This window comes from Chelonia mydas, chromosome 28 (assembly GCF_015237465.2).
Source record: "Chelonia mydas isolate rCheMyd1 chromosome 28, rCheMyd1.pri.v2, whole genome shotgun sequence".
In the NCBI taxonomy this organism is placed as follows: Eukaryota; Metazoa; Chordata; order Testudines; family Cheloniidae; genus Chelonia; species Chelonia mydas.
The window spans coordinates 3,250,440-3,271,674 of NC_051268.2; the positions used below are offsets into that span (position 1 = coordinate 3,250,440).

The 21,235-nt window shown below is 49.1% G+C and overlaps 1 protein-coding gene and 1 long non-coding RNA gene across 6 annotated transcripts in view; both read right to left on the reverse strand.

Moving 5' to 3' along the window:
* LOC119564619 overlaps positions 1–21,235 on the reverse strand; it is a 234,949-nt gene that overhangs the window by 70,068 nt on the left and 143,646 nt on the right. The gene's annotated exons all lie outside the window — the stretch shown is intronic.
* LOC102942054 (zinc finger protein OZF) lies at positions 4,299–19,470 on the reverse strand. 5 transcript variants are annotated; one of them, XM_043537461.1, is made up of 7 exons: positions 19,289–19,470; positions 15,208–15,296; positions 14,381–14,507; positions 14,165–14,284; positions 6,611–6,724; positions 5,811–6,249; positions 4,392–5,558 (listed from the first exon to the last, which is right to left on the reverse strand). In XM_043537461.1, the coding sequence occupies exons 2-7, from the start codon at positions 15,286–15,288 to the stop codon at positions 4,700–4,702; spliced, it is 1,740 nt and encodes a 579-aa protein (XP_043393396.1). In that variant the 5' UTR covers positions 15,289–15,296; positions 19,289–19,470; the 3' UTR covers positions 4,392–4,699. The 5 variants fall into 5 exon arrangements, with proteins under 5 accessions (XP_043393401.1, XP_043393396.1, XP_043393397.1 ...); XM_043537462.1 differs by having other exon boundaries at positions 4,393–5,558; positions 5,811–6,246; XM_043537463.1 differs by lacking the exon at positions 14,165–14,284 and having other exon boundaries at positions 4,395–5,558.

A 21,235-nucleotide genomic window follows, 5' to 3' on the forward strand; every position in this document is an offset into this window, starting at 1 on the left:
CTGTAATCAGTGACACTGCACTAGGAAGTGGAGTTGTACAAACAATTTTCCTTGGGTCATTGGTCACCAGAGCTTCCTTTACTGGGATGGTGTGGACTCTTTCAACCCCAGTTCTTTCCAAATCCTTGGCCTTGGTTAGGGTAAATTTACACTTCTCTGAAGTAGAATCCTTTACAAAACTACTCCAAATCTCAGCAGTGTTAGTGAGGAATGGCTTCCCGAAACATGCCTGGAACTGTGCCACCAAATTAAAGAAAAACTGGGCAAGGAGCTGGATACAGGCCTGGATCAGAATCTCTGTTAGTTATCAGAGCTGCAGTTTCTATTAAAAATAGCTATTTTTCTGCAGCTATTAGATTTCCCACACTGATTTCATTTTATACACATTTTTAGCACCTACAAAGGATAAATTCAACAAACCCCCCACTTCTATTTCTTCAACATCTGCGTCATGAAGGGCAGCGTCTCCCATACCATAGGATTAGCTATGAGAGATCTTCTGTGGAGCCTGGGTTACAAATGCTTTGGGAACCAAACATATGGGCATTTTGCCTAGTTCAAAATCACTTACCGTGGAATTCTCTCCTCAGATCATCTGTGTCAATATTGACTTCAACAATTGAACTAGACTGTGACCATATGCACTTCCTTCAATTAGTTGGGGTTCTGCTGTTGTTCACCTTTTCCGAGTGGAGATTTTAAATCATGGCTGTTACTTTGTTAGCATGTCAGTAAATTGGAGAGTTCTGTCCTGTTGACCGAACTGCACTTGAACTGTCTCCATGTCATCATGGAGGGATGGGGAAAAAGCAAAGCTGAACTGAGAAATGATGACTTTAGCAAATGGTCGTTTGTCTTAAATTCTCCTATAAATCTGAGCTACATCCTATCAAACTGAACTAATATCCAACTGGGTGGCCAAACAGCCTTTAGGAAAGATAGAAACTCACATCAGAGAGAGATAGAATACATGACAATGAAAATGTCAAGTGAAATTCCAGAGCAGGTTACATCTGATTATTCAGAATCAGGACAAGAGATTCTCCCATCACATTCTCCTCTGATCCATTCAAACCTGCTTCACTCAGCACTGTCTCAATGGTCAGTTATGTTATTTATAAAATTTTTAGTATCCTAACATCCCCATAATGGGGGAAAAAACAGCCACCTTGCCAGAAGTGTCTTTACCAATAGATGGAACCTGGGATTTAAACTCCAAATGATCACACTGTGTTTGGGATCCATTTGAATTCCCCTTCCAGGTCTTTGACACTTTCATCTCCAATCATAGTGACTCTGATATAAGATTAAAGAAGTAAAACATCATCTCCAAGCACAGACAGCTGAGAACACTTCATCACATGACACTTTGAAAAGTGGAGGGATAGAATGTGACGAAGATACCCCCTGTTTGAGCCATGCAGAGATTAACAGTTCTGGAGTGATGGGGAAGGAGCGAATCTCTGAGACACCCTGTCTCCTCCCAGCTTCACAGAGGCTCAAATGACACTTTTTTTCCTGCCCCTGCTCCTCTTCATTTAAATATAATTTTAAAAGCTCCCAATATAACTGCTCTTCAGCACAACCCAGATCAACATTAGAACAACTGGCAATGAGGTCCTGGCAAAGTCAGGGAATTATGATGTGACTGGAATAACAGACTTGGTGGGATAACTCGCATGACTGGAGTACTGTCATGGATGGGTATAAACTGTTCAGGAAGGACATGGAGGCCAGAAAAGGTGGGGGAGTTGCACTGTATGTAAGGGAGCAGTATGACTGCTCAGAGCTCAAGTATGAAACTGCAGAAAAACCTGAGAGTCTCTGGATTAAGTTTAGAAGCATGAGCAACAAGGATGATGTCGTGGTGGGAGTCTGCTAGAGACTACCGGACCACAGGGATGAGGTGGACGAGGCTTTCTTCCGGCAAGTCGCAGAAGCTACTAGATCGCACGCCCTGGTTCTCACGGGCGACTTCAATCATCCTGATATCTGCTGGGAGAGCAATACAGCAGTGCACAGACAATCCAGGAAGTTTTTGGAAACTGTAGGGGACAATTTCCTGGTGCAAGTGCTGGAGGAACCAACTAGGGGCAGAGCTCTTCTTGACCTGCTGCTCACAAACCGGGAAGAATTAGTAGGGGAAGCAAAAGTGGATGGGAACCTGGGAGGCAGTGACCATGAGATGGTCGAGTTCAGGATCCTGACACAAGGAAGAAAGGAAAGCAGCAGAATACAGCCCCGGGACTTCAGAAAAGCAGACTTTGACTCCCTCCGGGAACTGATGGGCAGGATCCCCTGGGAGAATAACACGAGGGGGAAAGGAGTCCAGGAGAGCTGGCTGTATTTTAAAGAATCCTTATTGTGGTTACAGGGACAAACTATCCTGATGTGTAGAAAGAATAGTAAATATGGCAGGCGACCAGCTTGGCTTAACAGTGAAATCCTTGCTGATCTTAAACACTAAAAAGAGGCTTACAAGAAGTGGAAGATAGGACAAATGACCAGGGATGAGTATAAAAATATTGCTCGGGCATGTAGGAGTGAAATCAGGAAGGCTAAATCACACCTGGAGTTGCAGCTAGCAAGAGATTTTAAGAGTAACAAGAAGGGTTTCTTCAGGTATGTTGGCAACAAGAAGAAAGCCAAGGAAAGTGTGGGCCCCTTACTGAATGAGGGAGGCAACCTAGTGACAGAGGATGTGGAAAAAGCTAATGTACTCAATGCTTTTTTTGCCTCTGTCTTCACCAACAAGGTCAGCACCCAGACTACTGCACTGGGAAGCACAGCATGGGGAGGAGGTGGCCAGCCCTCTGTGAAGAAAGAAGTGGTTCGGGACTATTTAGGAAAGCTGGATGTGCACAAGTCCATGGGGCCGGATGAGTTGCATCCGAGAGTGCTAAAGGAATTGGTGGATGTGATTGCAGAGCCATTGGCCATTATCTTTGAAAACTCATGGCGATCAGGGGAAGTCCTGGACGACTGGAAAAAGGCTAATGTAGTGTCAATCTTTAAAAAAGGGAAGAAGGAGGATCCTGGGAACCACAGGCCAGTCAGCCTCACCTCAGTCCCTGGAAAAATCATGGAGCAGGTCCTCAAGGAATCAATTCTGAAGCACTTAGAGGAGAGGAAAGTGATCAGGAACAGTCAGCATGGATTCACCAAGGGCAAGTCATGCCTGACTAATCTAATTGCCTTCTATGATGAGATAACTGGTTCTGTGGATGAAGGGAAAGCAGTGGACATGTTATTCCTTGACTTTAGCAAAACTTTTGACACAGTCTCCCACAGTATTCCTGTCAGCAAGTTAAAGAAGTATGGGCTGGATGGATGCACTATAAGGTGGGTAGAAAGTTGGCTAGATTGTCGGGCTCAACGGGTAGTGATCAATGGCTCCATGTCTAGTTGGCAGCCGGTATCTAGCGGAGTGCCCCAAGGGTCGGTCCTGGGGCCGGTTTTCTTCAATATCTTCATAAATGATCTGGAGGATGGTGTGGATTGCACCCTCAGCAAGTTTGCGGATGACACTAAACTGGGAGGAGAGGTAGATACGCTGGAGGATAGGGATAGGATACAGAGGGACCTAGACAAAGTGGAGGATTGGGCCAAAAGAAATCTGAGGAGGTTCAACAAGGACAAGTGCAGAGTCCTGCACTTAGGACGGAAGAATCCAATGCACCGCTACAGACTAGGGACCGAATGGCTAGGCAGCTGTTCTGCAGAGAAGGACCTAGGGGTGACAGTGGACGAGAAGCTGGATATGAGTCTACAGTGTGCCCTTGTTGCCAAGAAGGCCAATGGCATTTTGGGATGTATAAGTAGGGGCATAGCGAGAAGATCGAGGGACGTGATCGTTTCCCCCTATTCGACATTGGTGAGGCCTCATCTGGAGTACTGTGTCCAGTTTTGGGCCCCACACTACAAGAAGGATGTGGAAAAATTGGAGAGAATCCAGCGAAGGGCAACAAAAATGATTAGGGGTCTGGAACACAAGACTTATGAGGAGAGGCTGAGGGAACTGGGATTGTTTAGTCTACAGAAGAGAAGAATGAGGGGGGATTTGATAGCTACTTTTAACTACCTGAAAGGTGGATCCAAAGAGGATGGATCTAGACTATTCTCAGTGACAGCAGATGACAGGACAAGGAGTAATGGTCTCAAGTTGCAGTGGGGGAGATTTAGGTTGGATATTAGGAAAATCTTTTTTACTAGGAGGTGGTGAAACACTGGAATGTGTTACCTAGGGAGGTGGTGGAATCCCCTTACTTAGAATTTTTTAAGGTCAGGCTTGACAAAGCCCTGGCTGGGATGATTTAGTTGGGGATTGGTCCTGCTCTGGGCAGGGGGTTGGACTAGATGACCTCCAGAGGTCCCTTCCAACTCTGATATTCTATGATTCTATGATACAATTTGTATCATTGGTGACTAACAATAACTTTGCAATAGGAGGAATGGGATAAATGTGATGCTCCCTGGTTCCCTGTAGGAAGGGCATATTCAAATTACTCATGGGACAATGGAGTTGATAGAAAGGACAAATGGGTCCATCTCCAAACCAGGAAAACTGCAAAAGGCAAAAATGGGCCCCTCATCTGGACAAGCTGAGGTATAATGGTGCTGCAAACACTTCAAACAGCTTTAAAGGTTACTATATGGGAATCAGCCAAAGTATTAAAGAAAAAAAGAAGTCTTCATAGCCCTAGAGTCTTTTATGGTGTTGATCTCCCTTGCAGATTTTCTGATGCCTAACATGGTCTGAGCTCCAAAAAAAAGTTTTCCCACACTCACTGCATTCAGAGGGTTTCTCACCTGTGTGCATTTTCTGATGTGTAATAAGATGTGAGCACCGAATGAAGGTTTTCCCACACTCACTGCATTCATAGGGCCTCTCCCCAGTGTGGATTCTCTGATGACTAACAAGGCTTGAGCGTTGACTGAAGGTTTCCCCACACTCACTGCATTCATAGGGTTTCTCACCTGTGTGCATTCTCTGATGTGTAATAAGATGTGAGCACCGAATGAAGGTTTTCCCACACTCACTGCATTGATAGGGCCTCTCCCCTGTGTGGATTTTCTGATGTTGAAAAAGTCCTGATCTATGCGTGAAGTTTTTCCCACACACACTGCATGCATAGGGCCTCTCCCCTGTGTGGATTCTCTGATGATTAAGATGGGCTGCTCTGTTAGTGAAGCTTTTCCCACACTCACTGCATTCATAGGGCCTCTCCCTTGTGTGGATTCTCTGATGGGTAATAAGGTTTGAGCTGCGATTGAAGGTTTTCCCACACTCACTGCATTCATATGGCCTCTCTCCTGTGTGGATTCTCTGATGGGTAATAAGGTGTGAGCTGCAATTGAAGGTTTTCCCACACTCACTGCATTCATACGGCCTCTCTCCTGTGTGGATTCTCTGATGAGTAATAAGGTGTGAGCTGCTAGTGAAGCTTTTCCCACATTCACTGCATTCACAGGGCCTCTCTCCTGTGTGGATTCTCTGATGGGTAATAAGGTGTGAGCTGTGATTGAATGTTTTCGCACACTCACTGCATTCATAGGGCCTCTCCCCTGTGTGGATTCTCTGATGACTAACAAGGCTTGACTGTTGACTGAAGGTTTTCCCACACTCACTGCATTCATAGGGCCTCTCCCCTGTGTGAATTCGCTGATGACTAACAAGGCTTGAGCGCTGACTGAAGGTCTCCCCACACTCACTGCATTCATTGGGTTTCTCTCCTGTGTGGATTCTCTGATGTGTAATAAGATGTGAGCGCCGAATGAAGCTTTTCCCACACTCACTGCATTCATAAGGCCTCTCCCCTGTGTGGATTCTCTGATGTTGAAAAAGGCCTGATCTGTGAGTGAAGTTTTTCCCACACTCACGGCATTGATAGGGCCTCTCTCTTGTGTGGATTCTCTGATGTTTAATAAGGGCTGAGTAATCACTTAAGTTTTTCCCACACTCAGTGCATGTATTTTTTCTCTTTCCCATGAGGATTTCCTGCTGGATTGTTGTTTCCTTGAGGTTCTTCTGAGTTCCCTGAGAGTAAATACATTTACCCACTTTCTCCCCTGGCTGGTTTCCCTGCTCTCTCTCTGGTCTGTGCTGAATCTCACAGGGTTTTCCCTGCTCATGACTCCTGGACGCATTCTGGTTTGGTCTTTGCGATAAGTCTCTGTGTTTATCCACTTGCTCAGCATCTTCCTGCTGAGAATTCTGCTCCTCTTTCTCACATGCCATTGCATCACCTGCCGTGATAGAGACAGAAACCTCAAACAGGGATGGAAAGGGGAAGACCAAACCAAAAAAGTGCTAGAGAGATGTCAAATAAAATTCAGGAACTTAACTCCCCCAAACTCTTCCCCCAAATAGGAGAGAGGAGGGGGATCAATTCAGCCTTCACATCCCATCCAAATTTGAAGGGGGAAGGGAGGAAGCAACGGCCCGGTGTCTGCTAGGATCTACAGGAAGCCATGAGCTATATTTACCCTGAGGATACAACCCCTGCTAGGGACAATAATGAACCGTGAGACCTCCCAAGGGCTTTGTAGGGAATCCCAGATGTTTCCTTCAGACACTTACAGATTCTGAGTTGGTTTAATGTTTCCTCACCTGTGCAGTGAGCTCTCAGGATCTCTCTTTCCTCTGAAACCTGGAGGTCTGGGACCCATGGCTCTTCCCCTTGTTCCAGCTGGGAGAGCACATCAGGTTTGGAAACTGGAAACCCTGCTCAGATGAAAGAAAACAAAGGAGTTCAGGTGATTTCATAAAAAAACCATTCTATTAATTTAACTTCAGTGCTTAGTGTGACCCAGTGTGCCTGGGGAAGTCCTCACTGAAAATGCCAAGGTCTGGGCAGGTTGACTCAATAGGTGTATCCCCTTGGTCTTTTCCATGGGTTCATTGTACAGCTCAGGGGTGGCTCTGGAAAATATCTTCAGAAGATAATATGTGGCTCCTGCTAGGAGCCGACTCGGGGGAAAAATGGTGGTTGCTCATCACCCACCAGCAGCCCTATCAGCCTCCCTTCCCTCCCCCAGCACCTCCCCCCCTCTGGTGGCCTCCCCGATCAGCACCTCCTCCTCCCTCCCCCGTGGTCTTGCCCACTGTGATCAGTTGCTCTGTGGTGTTCAGGAGCCTCGGGGGGGGAAGGGCGGAGAAGTGAGGACATAGCATGCAGCCCCCCTTCTTCCCCTAGCGCGTCCCACCCGCCGCAGTCAGCTGTTTCACGGCACTGAGGAGGCACTGGGCGGTGGGGCTGGAGGAGCAAGGACACGGTGTGCAGCCTCACTCCTCCCTCCCCCAGTGCCTCCTTCCTGTGCCTCCTGCCTGCTGCGATCAGCCGTTTTGCAACATGCAGGAGGCTCGGGAGGGAGGGAAGGAGCGAGGACACAGCTAGGGATAGCGTAGGGGGTGAGAAGAGGCAGGGGAGACTTGGGGAAAGGGGTGGAGTGGGGGGTGGGACCTGGGACAGAGCCAGGGATCCAGCACCCCCTGGCAAGCACCAGTGTCTCCTTGAAGAAAGCACACAGGGATTAGCTGGTGTGGAAATTTTTAATCAGAATTTTTCTTACACCATCTAACAATGGAAGGCAAGTGCAAACAGGAAAGAAAACACAGAGATGAAAATTGAGGCTTCCAACAGGAGTGGGAGAATAAGTACTTTTTCATTGAATGTAACGGTGTCTTCTTTGCCAGACGTGTCTCTCTCAGTTCAAATCTTCAAACTTGCAGCGTCATTTTGCTTCTAGCCATCAAGAATTCCCACAAGGTTCTGAACTCTGCACTTTAAAACTGAAAACTTTGAGAAAACAAACAGATGTAGAAGTCCAGTTCTTCACCAGATGAGCCAACCGATCGCAGACTGTAACGTTAGCCTCCTATTATGTGGCCTGGTACATAGCCCATGTGAAAAAGCCCTGCTCTGAAGGAGAGCTTATAAAAACCTGCCTCACTGATGTGATTTCAATCCTGTCACCAGAGAATGAGAATCTACAGAAGAAAATTTCTGGACTGCAGCTTTCACACCACACAGTAGAATGCAGAATCTCCAACCTGAACAGTAACATCGAATCGCAACTGCACTCACAACTTCAGCAGTATGAATATTTGAGCATCGCTTTGTATGAGTCATGCCATGCACAGGATAAACCTTATTATTGGTATTTGTCCGCACTCTGTCCTACGACTGTGTTGTAAGGGAAGAACTCCTCGATATCGTGTCACTAAAGGACAGAACTCGGGGATGAGATCTAAAGAAGGCGTTGATGTTGGTAGCTGTGAAAAGCCACTTGCCTTTACAGAGGCTCACTGCCATAGCAACGGATAGGGCTCCATCCATGAGGGGATTTGCGAATGGATAAGTAGGGCTTTGTAAGTCTAACGAGAGCTTTCCCGAATTTTGGACATTTCACTATTATTCATAGGGAGCAACTGATATATATAAATTTCAAATTTGATCACGTCATGAAACTGGTCTTGCACATTGTGAATTTCATTCTCTCAAATGCACTCAATCACAGACAATTTCAAAATCTAATTGAAGAACTGGATGAAGATGACTCCCCTACCGATTTCACTGTGCAGTTTGATGGCTCTCAAGAGGTAAAGTTAATTCCTGTTTTTTTGAGCTCCCAGAACCAGTAAAATTGTTTATGGAGGAGAAGCATGGAATACATCCTGCAACAAACCTTGATGCCAACTCTGCCCACATATCTACACCAGCGACACCATCACAGGACCTAACCAGATCAGCCACACCATCACCGGTTCATTCACCTGCACGTCCACCAATGTTATATACGCCATCATGTGCCAGCAATGCCCCTCTGCTATGTACATTGGCCAAACTGAACAGTCCCTACGTAAAAGGATAAATGGACACAAATCAGCTATTAGGAACGGCAATATATAAAAACGTGTAGGAGAACACTTCAACCTCCCTGGACACACAATAGCAGATTTAAAGGTAGCCATCCTGCAGCAAAAATACTTCAGGACCAGACTTCAAAGAGAAACTGCTGAGCTTCAGTTCATTTGCAAATTTGACACCATCAGCTCAGGATTAAACAAAGACTGTGAATGGCTAGCCAGCTACAAAAGCAGTTTCTCCTCCCTTGGTGTTCACACCTCAACTGCTAGAAGAGGGCCTCATCCTCCCTGATTGAACTAACTTTGTTATCCCGAGCCTGATTCTTGCTTGCATATTTATACCCGCCTCTGGAAATTTCCACTACATGCATGCGACAAAGTGGGTATTCACCCAAGGAAGCTCATGCTCCAATATGTCTGTTAGCCTATAAGGTGCCACAGGACTCTTTGCCGCTTTTAAAGATCCAGACTAACACGGCTACCCCTCTGATACTAGAATACATCCTGAACTTACAGATCCTGGATGGGTTCTAGACTTGGCATTTCTTGCAGACATGCTGCTGCATTTGGATAAAATAAACGTGGACTTACAAGGAACATTTTGGTTGCTGTCTGATCTAGTGCAAGGCGTATTTGCATTCATGAACAAACAGCAGTTGTTTCACAGATAAATGCTTGAGGGAGAGAAGCATAGAATATCAGGATTGGAAGGGTCCTCAGGAAGTCATCTAGTCCAACCCCCTGCTCAAAGTAGCACCAATCCCCAACTAAATCATCCCAGCCAGGGCTTTGTCAAGCCTGACCTTAGAAACCTCTAAGGAAGGAGATTCCACCACCTCCCTAGGAAACCCATTCCAGTGCTTCACCACTCTCCTAGTGAAAAAGCTTTTCCTAATATCCAACCTAAACCTCCCCCACTGCAACTTGAGACCATTACTCCTTGTTCTGTCATCTGCTACCACTGAGAACAGTCTAGAGCCATCCTCTTTGGAACCCCCTTTCAGGTAGTTGAAAGCAGCTATTAAATCCCCCCTCATTCTTTTCTGCTGCAGACTAAATAATCCCACTTCCCTCAGCTTCTCCTCATAAGTCATGTGTTCCAGCCCCCTAATCATTTTTGTTGCCCTCCGCTGGACTCTCTCCAATTTTTCCACATCCTTCGTGTAGTGTGGGGCCCAAAACTCGACACAGTACTCCAGACGAGGCCTCACCAATGCTGAATAGAGGGGAATGATCACGTCCCTTGATCTGCTGGCAATGCTCCTACTTATACAGCCCAAAATGCGTTAGCCTTCTTGGCAACAAGGGCACACTGTTGACTGATATCCAGCTTCTCGTCCACTGTAACCCCTAGGTCCTTTTCTGTAGAACTGCTGCCTAGCCACTCGGTCCCCAGTCTGTAGCGGTGCATGAGAGTTGACATACTTTCCCTCAATGTTACAACTTCAAGCCAGATCAAAATAAGATGCAGCAGAACCCCTAAAATGGAGCACAACTAGATATGTGAGCCTGATTAAATATCTTAAGGACAGTTTTGAGGAAAGATTCCAACATTTGCAGCAGAAAAGACCTCAAAACAGATTTCTGATTGACCCTTTTAGTGCTAAAAGAAAAGGAGTACTTGTGGCACCTTAGAGACTAATCAATTTATTTGAGCATAAGCTTTCGTGAGCTACAGCTCACTTCATCGGATGCACCTTTTAGTGCTGAAGCCAACTGTCTGAAACCCCCTTCAGTCACTGATGAAGAAACTTCCCAGATGGAAATAATAGAACTTTTGGAAGATGACAGATTGAAATCTGTTCAGAAGAAACAGGGGGACCCTTACTTTCTGGAAATCTGTATCAAAGGATAAATACCCCAGCATCAGAGGAGTGGCCCAAAAATTAATCTTGATGTTTGCCTCGACCTTTCTTTGTGAGTCTGTTTTCTTGACACTCAAACATGTGAAATCCAAGCACCGATCCGTTTTGACAGACAGCCACTTAAGAGAACTGCTGCATGTGAGCACAACTGAACAGAAACCAAACTTCAAGGGAATTGTTGAAAGCAAAGGTTGCCAGAAGTCCCATATCTACCTATCTATCGAAATATACACACACACACACATATATAGATATCTGTATATAATCATTACATATTACTGGGCTCTTTGGCAATGTACATTGGTAAATTCTGGCTCTCCCTCAGGCTCAGGTTGGCCACCCTTGGTACAGCTGATGACTCTTCATGGGCCATCAAACAGGCTAGATAGTGCTAATGGCATTCTGCCTGGGGATGTCCCCCAGAAACACTGGACAAGTCTGGAAATACAGATATACCCTGCATATCTATAACTCACAATACAAAGGTGATACAAACATAGAAACAAAAAGAAAAGGAGTATTTGTGGCACCTTAGAGACTAACCAATTTATTTGAGCATAAGCTTTCGTGAGCTACAGCTCACTTCATCGGATGCATACTGTGGAAAGTGTAGAAGATCTTTTTATACACACAAAGCATGAAAAAATACCTCCCCCCCACCCCACTCTCCTGCTGGTAATAGCTTATTAATAGCTGGTAATAGCTGTAGCTCATGAAAGCTTATGCTCAAATAAATTGGTTAGTCTCTAAGGTGCCACAAGTACTCCTTTTCTTTTTGCCATCACTGTATGTCATTGATTCCATTTAGCCAATTCTAGCTCTCATCTGTATCTTTTTCCTTTTAGGAATAAACCTTTAGATTTTAGATTCTAAAGGATTGGCAACAGCGTGATTTGTGGGTAAGATCTGATTTGTATATTGACCTGGGTCTGGGACTTGGTCCTTTGGGATTGAGAGAACCTTTTTTATTTTACTGGGGTATTGGTTTTCATGACCATTTGTCCCCATAACGAGTGGCACTGGTGGTGATACTGGGAAATTGGAGTGTCTAAGGGAATTACTTGTGTGACTTGTGGTTAGCCAGTGGAGTAAAACCAAAGTCTTCTCTGGCTGGCTGGTTTGGTTTGCCTTGGTGTGCAGAGAGACCCCAGCCTTGGGTTGTAACTGCCCTGCTTTAAGCAATTTGTCCTGAATTGGCACTCTCAGTTGGGTCCCACCAGAACCAGCATCGTTACAGGTTAGTTTGTGTTTTATCTTTCATTTCTTTTGTAACTAATTGTGACTTTTATGCCTCATTACTTGTAGTCACTTAAAATCTTTTTTTTTTGGTAGTTAATCTTGTTGTATTGTTTTATCTAACCAGTGTTTGGATTAAAGTCTGTGGGAAATTCCATTCGGGATAACAAGGCTGGTGCATGTCATTTTCCACTGGTGAAATGAAAGATTTTATATGAGCTTGTGTTGTTCAGTAGCATGCTGGACAGTGCAAGAGGCACATTTCTGTGGGGAGTCTGGCACTTGACAATTTGCTGGTGTTCTCCCGAGATGTAATTCAGGAGTGGCTGACTAGCAGCACTCAATACTGTGTAGCTGGGAGAGAGTTACATGCTGGAGACTGTGTGTTAACCGGCCAAGAGGGGCCGTTCTCACAGTAAAACAGTGGAAAAAGCACCCCAGGTTGGAGAACTGAGGGGACACAGCTGTTCAACATTCCAGATTGTACTGCGGATAATGTCACAGACACTCATTATGATGGAGCTTCTTACAACACAGAGACGGTAAATCCATGTCCCAGAAATCAAAGACTCCAGACAGAGGGCAAGTCTCCCTGGAACTGCTTCTTGCTGACAGAGAAGTCCAGAGACAATGAGAGAGTCCTGCGGAAGCTGGGAACAGTAAGCATGGGCTGGTGGGGTTCAGTGGAGAAAGGGAACAGGAAGGACAGGGATATTACTGAATGCAGGATCTCAGCAGTACTAGATGTCAGGATAGCACATATTGCAGCACCTTGGAAAACATAATCCCAACTATACGTACAAAATGACGGGGTCTAAATTAGTTGTTTCCACTCAGGAGAGGGATCTTGGAGTCACTGTGGCTAGTTCTCTGAAAACATCCACTCAATGTGCAGCAGCAGTAAAAAAAAGAGAACAGAATGTTTGGCATAATTAAGAAAGGGATAGATAATAAGATAGAAAATATCATTGCCTCCATGGTACACCCACATCTTGAATACTGTGTGCAGACGTCGTCACCCCATCTCAAAAAAAGATATATTGGAATTGGAAAAGATTCAGAAAAGGGCAACAAAAATGATGAGGGGTACGGAACAGATTCTGTATGTGGAGAGATTAAAAAGACAGGGACTTTTCATCTTGGAAAAGAGATGACAAAGGGGAGATATGATAGAGGTCTATAAAATCATGAAGGGTGTGGAGAAAGTAAATAAGGAAGTGTTACTTATTCCTTCTCATAACACAAGAACTAGGAGTCACCCAATGAAAGTAATAGGCAGCAAATTTAAAACAAACCAAAGGAAGTATTTCTTCACACAACGCACAGTCAACCTGTTGAACTCTTTGACAGAGGATGTTATGAAGGCCAAGAGTAGAACAGGGTTCAAAAAAAGAACAAGATAAATTCATGGAGGATAGGTCCATGAATGCCCATTAGCCAGGATGGGCAGGGACGGTGTCCCTAGCCACTGACTGCCAGAGCCTGGGAATGGATGACAGGGGATGGATCACTTGTTGAGTGCCTGTTCTGTTCATTCCCTCTAGGACACCTGGCATTGGCCAATGTCAGAAGACAGGACACTGGGCTAGATGGACCTTTGGTCTGACCCAGTATGGCCGGTTTTATGTACTAGGGAATCTAGTGAGACCAGTGTAATGGGAGGGAGTATGAAAATCGCTGGCTGTGGAGAACACTGGGAAATTAGAAGCTATAATTCAGAAGCAACAATCTCTAATTAGTCTGGAAAAGCAGAATGTGAAAAATAAGAATCAGGTCATGTGACTTCAGGAATGATGGACTCCAAGATCCACAGAGCCTGCAGAGAAGAGAGATTGTGGTGATTGCACATGGGGATGTGGGAGCAAGACTCTCCATGTCTCAGGAAGTTTCACAACTAACCTGGGCCATTTTCACACCCTGGGGGGCAATCCAGAGCAGTGAGGAGTTGTGTCACCTGTAATCCTGGGTGAGATTCAAGGTTCTGCTGCTGGAGCTCCCCTCTCTGGATACCCCCCGCCAGCATTCAAGGAGTGTCTGTGTGATAAATAACCCTGGACCAGCAACTCTGACTCCAGCAGCCTGCTTGTTCCACCCCAAGCACATTCTGGTTTGGGTGGAGTAGGCTCAGGGTTTGAGAGAAGGCCAGGGGCAGGAAGCTTCTGTTCATTATGATGGACCTAACCCCCAGTTTTACTTGAGCAAACAGGAGATACTTGACACGGTGCGATACTGCTCCTGTGCTCTGTTCCCAAAGTGTTCTGCAGCAGGGGAGGGTCGCTGGTCGTGTGTGTGTCACTGGCATGTTGGGGTGATCCTGAAACAGGACAGAGCAGAGGTGGCATTGTGGGGGTGGCCTAAACCGTATCTCTTCATTTCCCCTTCTAATAACCGAGGGGACAGGAATCCTTACCCAGCAAGGTCACATTCTCATAGTTCTCCTGCATGACGTCTCTGCAGAGGGCTCTCTGAGCGGGGTCCAGCAGAGCCCACTCTTCCCTGGTGAAATACACAGCCACCTCCTCGAAGGTCACCGGCCCCTGAAAGAGCAAGAGCCCCACACTCAGTGCCTGCTGCCCTACTCACAGCCCCACTATTCCTGGGGGAGAGGAGCCAAACGGAAGCACTGGGTGGATCGCAGTCAACAGAGTCCCACCCCCACCCCGCTCAGAGCATCCAGGAAACACCAGGGTGAGGGGACAAAGAGAGAGCCCCTCCTCTCTCTAAGCAGATTCATCACACACCTACTAGTCACAGACTGATACAGGAGATGGAGCCCCTAGCAGGGCCCAGGGAGAGCTCCCTAGTAGGAAGCCCAACACCCTCCTCATTGTGAGGAGCTGGATATGGAGGGGAATCTCCCCAAACCTGACTGGTGGGGGCCCGCTTTCATCTCTCACAGCAGCCGCTGGTTAGTCGGGTCAGGCTCCAGCACCGGCAGTCTGGTCAGTTTTCCTAGCCCCATGTAGGTGGGTTACTTTCTGTTTCACAAATGAGGGCATTTCCACCTCCGAACTCATGGGTCTGTTCCTAGAATCTAGGCCACTTATTAAACTAGTCCTGGCAGGTTTGCCACCCCCTGGCCTCCTCCCTTTCTCCACCCTGGGAATTTCCTGCCGCGCTCCAACCTCCAAACCAGACGGTGCAAACCTTCCCATCTCCAGTGTATTTGCTGTCCCTCTCCCTCCTGCAGGACGCCACCAGCTCCCCCCTCCCCCTCACCGCCTGAATAATCCCTACCTCAGCTGGCTCCTCTGCAGCCATTTCTCTCCCCTGTCCCATGGGAGGACGGGATGAGCTGGAGTGAAACATGGATGTCATTCTGCAGCCTGGGAGGGGGAGAAGGGCAGTTGTGGGGGTTTCAGAACAGTCTTTAGTTAATTTCACATCACGATTCCCCCAGGCTCTTTCCCTGCAGACAGACATCCTACATTCTGCCATGCTGGGAAATTACTTGATCTCTTTATTACAGTGCAGACCTGGCCCCTCCTGCCAGGCTAAGCCCACAGAGAGATTTTTAACCTTCCTTCTCCCTCCCCCCATCCCATAACGAAGTATCTGAACACAATGCTAGAAAAAAGCAGAACCAAAGGAGTCACTGTGAGAGGGGAAGGATAGCTCAGTGGTTTGAGCACTTGCCTGCTAAACCTGGGGTTGTGAGTTCAACCCTTGAGGGGGCCATTTAGGGATCTGGGGCAAAAATTGGGGATTGGTTCTGCTTTGAGCAGGGGGTTGGACTAGAAAACCTCCTGAGGTCCCTTCCAACCCTGTTATTCTATGATTCCCTCGGACACTGGCCACACCCCAGCAGAGGGAATATGGAATCAGGAACTGGTTTTTCCTCTGTCTGATCCTTTTCTTGTTCACTGGGAAGTGATTCTGCCCAGCGATGCTGCAATACATGTATCTGGGTAGATCAGAGAGCTGGAAATCTCTCTCCCCACTCAGTTCTACCACTGCCCCTTTCTTTCAGTCTCTCCTTCCCCTCCCCTCTCTCCCTCCTCTCTGTGTTAGATTAAAAGTAATAATTAATACATTAATTATTTTCAGGAAAATATGGTCCAGTACAGACCCCTGATTTGGCTTGTATTATTAGAAAGAAATATGTCTCTCAGCCTGCTGAGTTTGAGCGAAGTGAAGCAGGCCTGTTAGTTTGCAAGGTCCGTGCTAATTGTAGAAAAACATCCAGAGAAAAAAAGTTTGTTCTAAAGGTGATAAGATAAGACTGCTGTCTCCTTGAGGTCAGGAACAAGATTTGTTAATCCTCCACTTTTGCATTCCTATCTCACTTGTTTTCTTTTCATGTTTAACAAGTGGCATGGATAGATTCACTGGAGTCTGTCATGCCCCAATGATTTGAGAATGGTTATGTTAAAGAATGTGTAGGTAATAAAATATAAATGTGATAGGAAGTAAAATATTAAGTAAAATGGAGTGTAATTGCAATTGTGTGTTTGGATGAGTAATAAAAAGGTTGAAGTGCCAGCCTAATAAATGACTCCACATCGAGAGGAAGAACTGACAGGCTGATGAGTGCATTGGGTGAGATAGCCCAATGATAAACCTGAGGGCATACCAGAATCCACCCACAACTGCCCCAAGGACAGGGGGGGCTGAAGAACTAAAGAACAAGATAAAAACATACTGTCATTCCGTCATTGCTGTGCCATCTGTGTGCCCCCGCCCAGCAACAGTGTTACCTCACAGTGTCGGGTAAGTGGATAGAAAGTTATCACCACCCCCTGCTGGCCAGTCACACAGGCAGAGGGAGCCTGGGGGATGCTTCTTTAACAGGAGAATGGAAGGCATGGAGGGCCAAAATAGGTAAGACATTTCCATGGCCTGTCACTAGCAAATAATGGCCACCGTGAACCCACCCCACACATGGCTACATCTTAGCACATTGGGAAGCAACCCCTCACTGAGACCATTTGTCGGGGGGTTTGGGATACTTCTGGACCCACGCTGCACTCAGAGCAACCTCCTCATCCCGTGCCAGCTGGAAAAAAGAAAAGGGTCCAGCCAGCTCTCCTGTTATCAGCTGGGAACCACTGATCCCCCAAACAGGGGGAGGCCTCTGGCTTTGATGTCTATTAAAGATGTGGCTGGTCTCTTTCATCGGCAAACATTTTAACAGAGATAAAGGGGAGAACAAATGATTCTCAAAGGAGTGGGGAAAGATGATCACTGGGCAATTTAACCCCCTGCAAGCTCCAGGATGGAGAACAACTCAGGGCCACAGGTTCCCTCCAAGGAAGGAGAAGTTGCTGGGATTTAGAAACATGGGGAACAGCCCCAAACCGAAGAGGATTTTTAATTGACATTTGATAATGACATAGAAAGAGGCAAAAACTGATTTGAGATCAATGTTCAGAAATGAAAGAGAAAGGGTGGAAAATCTGCGGGATTTTGGATCCATTTTTGCAAATTAAAGAGGAAAGTGGAAAATCAGAGGGATTTTATATCAGTAGTTGATATGAGGTAAAATCTGAGTGTATTTTACATCAATATTTGATAAATGAATAGAGAGGAAATGGGCAACATTTACAAACATTTTATATCCATATTCAAGAATCTGAGAAAGGGTGTAAATCTGAGATTTTCTTAATATTTTATTTATTTATGTATTATTTAATTAGAGAGACGGGGAAATCTCAGAGCATATTCAATTAGAAATAGAAACCTAGAGTAAAGTGGGGCAAATGTTTAGGGCAGGGGTCGGCAACCTGCGGCACGTGAGCTGATTGTTAGTGGCACTTTGCTGCCAGGCAGGGTCCCGACCGCCGGCCCCGCTCAGCCTGCTGCTAGCCTGGTTGGACAGAACCCCGGGCCGACAGCGGGCTGCCGGCAGGGACCCCGCCTGGCAGGGGCCAGCGGACGGAACCCCAGGCTGGCAGTGGGCCAAGCGGCTCAGCCAGCTGCCGGCCTGGGGTTCTGTCTGCTACCCCCGCTGCCGGTCTGGGGTTCCGTCCGCCGGCCCCTGCCAGCCGGAGTCCCGATCGCCGGCCCCGCTCAGCCCACTGCCGGTCTGGGGTTCCGTCTGCTGGCCCCCGCTAGCCGGAGTCCCGATCGCCGGCCCCGCTCCGCCCACTGCTGGTCTGGGGTTCCGTCCGCCGGCCCCTGCCAGCCGGAGTCCCAATCGCCGGCCCCGCAATATTACTGGCACGCGACACCTTAAATTACAGTAAATAAATGAAGACTTGGCACACAACTTTTCTCAAAGGTGGCCGACCCCTGGTTTAGGGTATTTTATATCAATCTTTGAGATTTGCAGGGAAAACGTGTCACAAACTACGCATTTGATAACAAGAGAGAAAAACACCAAGATCTGAGGGGATTTTAGATTTCTATTATTATTATATATTATTATGATATCTGAGGGGATTGCTTGACTGGATTTTATATGACTGTCCAATACATCAACAAAAAGTGATGGTTCCCCCCACTGCTGCCACCATTCACATGGGCAGCAGGGAGCCCTTTGAGGAGCTGATAAAGAGGGCAAGGCAGGGGGAGCTGGAGGGCTCCCTGGATGAGGGAAGGGGGCAGCAGTGGGCAATGGGCAGGTGACTGGCAACTGATGGCTGGGGGCAACTGTGTCGGTAGTTCGGGGGCAGCAACTGGGATTGGGAAACCGGGATCTGGGCAGTCCCATGGGGGACACTTGCTTCTCCCTTCCCCGCCCCGGCAGAAGAACCGGCATCTCCTCCCACCCCCACTCCAGGGGCAGCCAGGTTTTGGGGAACAATTTCCCACCTGAACAAGGACAAATCGCTGGGGATAAAATGGGTGGGGAAGCCCCCCACATGGGAGGAGATTTGAAATGGACATTTGAGAATTATGGCGAGAACAGGGGGAAATCAGGAGAGACGAGAGAGCGGATCATTTGGGGGGAAAAGGGGGAATCGCCCCAGATTTTATAGCCACGTGTGATACTGAGAGAGAAAAGGGGAAACACTTGAGAGAATTTGTATCCGCGTGTGGGAGGAAGTGGCACAAACAGGGACAGGATCCAATTAACTCACCTCCCCCCGGGAATCTCTTGGCTGCACAGAGACAGTTCAGCTACCCCTCCCCCCGTCCCACTGAACTTCCCGCTCCCTGCAACTCCGGCTTCTCCCCCCCCCCCCGCCCGACACCCCCCAGGGGACCCCCCCCGCCGGGCCCCAGTCTCTGCTCCCCCCCATCCCAGCGGGGCCGGGGGCAGATCCTGGCGGCGGCTCCGCTGGGGCTGAGGCAGCTCCGAGGCTTCTCCGGGGTTCCCGGGGGCAGAGAGTCGCTTTCCTGCTCCCCCCCCCCGCCCCCGGGGTCTCTCACTCACCGGGGGGCTCCGGCTGGGGGCGGGCAGAGCCCGGGGCTGGTCCCAGCTGCAGATACCTCCCCGGCCGGGCACGGAGGGGTTAATGACAGGCCCCCCCCAGCAGGGACCCCGGGGGGGGGCAGCAGCTGCCCAGTCCGGGCTCCCGGGTCCCAGGGAGGCAGCAGCAGCGTCTGGTCCGGGCCCGAGCCCCGAGCCCCGCCCCCGGGCTCTGGGCTTTGTTCTCCCGCCCCCCGCCTCGCAGCCCCCGCCCCGGCCTGTGTCCCGCAAGCAGAGGGGCGCTTTGTGTGTGTTTGCCGCGGGGCCATGGCCGGGGCCGGGAGCGCAGCGCGGAGGCTGCTCCAGCCCGGCAGCCCGCGGGGCAGCGCGGTGGGTCCGGGCGGCGCGGCGCGGGCAGGGCCTGGGCGGGCGGCGGAGACACGCGGCCGGAGAGGGGCTGCCCGGGAGCTGCAGGAGGAGCCCGGGAGCGAGGGGATGGGGGCAGCTGGGGGGGATGTATCGGGGGGCCAGAGCCGGGCTGGGTGGCGGGACCAGCTGGTGCTGGGGATCGTGGAGCAGCTGGGGATCGGGGTTGTTTGGAGCTGGGACTTTGGGGGGAGGTGTCATTGTGGGGGAGGGGTGGCAGAGCTGGGCTTAGGGGCTATTTGGTTGTGGGGGGTGGAGGGGTCTGTGTTCAGATCCAGCACTGGGCTGTGGGTGGGGAGGGTTCGAGAGGGGAAGTTGGGGGCAATGCTGGAAGTTGGTTGCTTGGGAGCTGGGTGGGCGCAGGGGACATTGGGAGCTGGGGGGTTGGGCTGCACCCCGTCACCTCTCCAAGGGGTCCTGTGTTTTCCCTGGGAAACCTGGGCCCCTCAGAGCTTCCTGGCTGAGGCTGAACGAGGCCTGGGGGAAAAAGTCCCAGTGCGTCCCAGGGACTCTGCTCGGGCATCTGCAGGGCGGGATGGGCCCTGAAATCTGGCCGCTGTGAGGCTGTTTGCAGCGGTTTGTAACCCCCTCCCCCACTTCTTCCAGGAGCCCCCACGAGAGCATCGGGCCCCTCTGGGAAAAGAGAGAGAAGCAGCCAAAGCCGAGGAGCAGCAGCAAAGCGAGGAGCTGCTGGTAGGTGCCCAGGGCCCAGGTTCGCCTGGGATCCCGGTGCCCTGAGTGACGGTGAATGCAGGACTCGGCCTGCCAGCCTCAGCCAGGGAACCGTCCCCACTGGAGCCCAGGGAGAGGGCAGGGTCCGACATGGGGGTGACATGATGCCCTTAGGGTGCGGGAGGCTGCTGGGCAGGAGAGGGTCAGTCTGTGTGAGCCCAGAGCCCCTGCCCACGGGCTGTCTGCGTGTCACAGTGACCGGGGAGCCTTTCCAGCACCTGGGGGGGATGGGGAGGAAGGAGATGAAATGTGGGCTGCAGAGATGGAGAGTTTGGCTCAGTGCAAGTTGATGAGGTTTTGGGGGAACAGGCCCTCCTGTTGGTGATGTACTGCTCACCCCAGCCCTGAGCCCTCCTCCCTTCCTGGCCTAAATATATGTCCCATCCCCCAGCGGAAGAGGTCCTGTGCTCTGGTAAATAACTTCCCCACCTACCAAGAGGTGCATTTATGGTTCTCCCTTGTTACCGAGCTGCTCTTTCCCTGTTGCAGAAACAAACAGAAGCCGAGAGGCAGAAGATGGTCTGGGAGTGGCAGGAGCTGCGAGGGTTTCTGGAGGAGCAGGAGCAGCGGCTGCTGTCCCGGCTAGAAGAGCTAGAGCGAGCCATTGTCCAGAGAAGGGATGAGGACATCTGCAGACTGTCCTGGGAGATTTCCCTGCTCAGGGAGCGGGGAGGAGAGAAGGGGCAGCAGCCGCTGAGCCAGTCCCTGCAGGTCAGGCTGTGTCATTGCAACGATCATACGTTCCTATAGGCCAGCGGTTCTCAGCCCGTGGGCCGCACGCCGCTCACTAGCACCACTGCAGCCCAGTTCAGC

Excerpts from the sequence above, each read along its gene's own strand:
- LOC102942054 (XM_043537461.1), bottom strand. The coding sequence starts at position 15,288 with ATGACATCCATGTTTCACTCCAGCTCATCCCGTCCTCCCATGGGACAG. Across the intron at positions 14,508-15,207 it reads CTGCAGAGGAGCCAGCTGAG|GGGCCGGTGACCTTCGAGGA; the intron begins GTAGGGATTATT and ends TTGCTCTTTCAG. Across the intron at positions 5,559-5,810 it reads AGAATCCACACAGGGGAGAG|GCCCTATGAATGCAGTGAGT; the intron begins GCCTTATGAATG and ends CACAGGGGAGAG.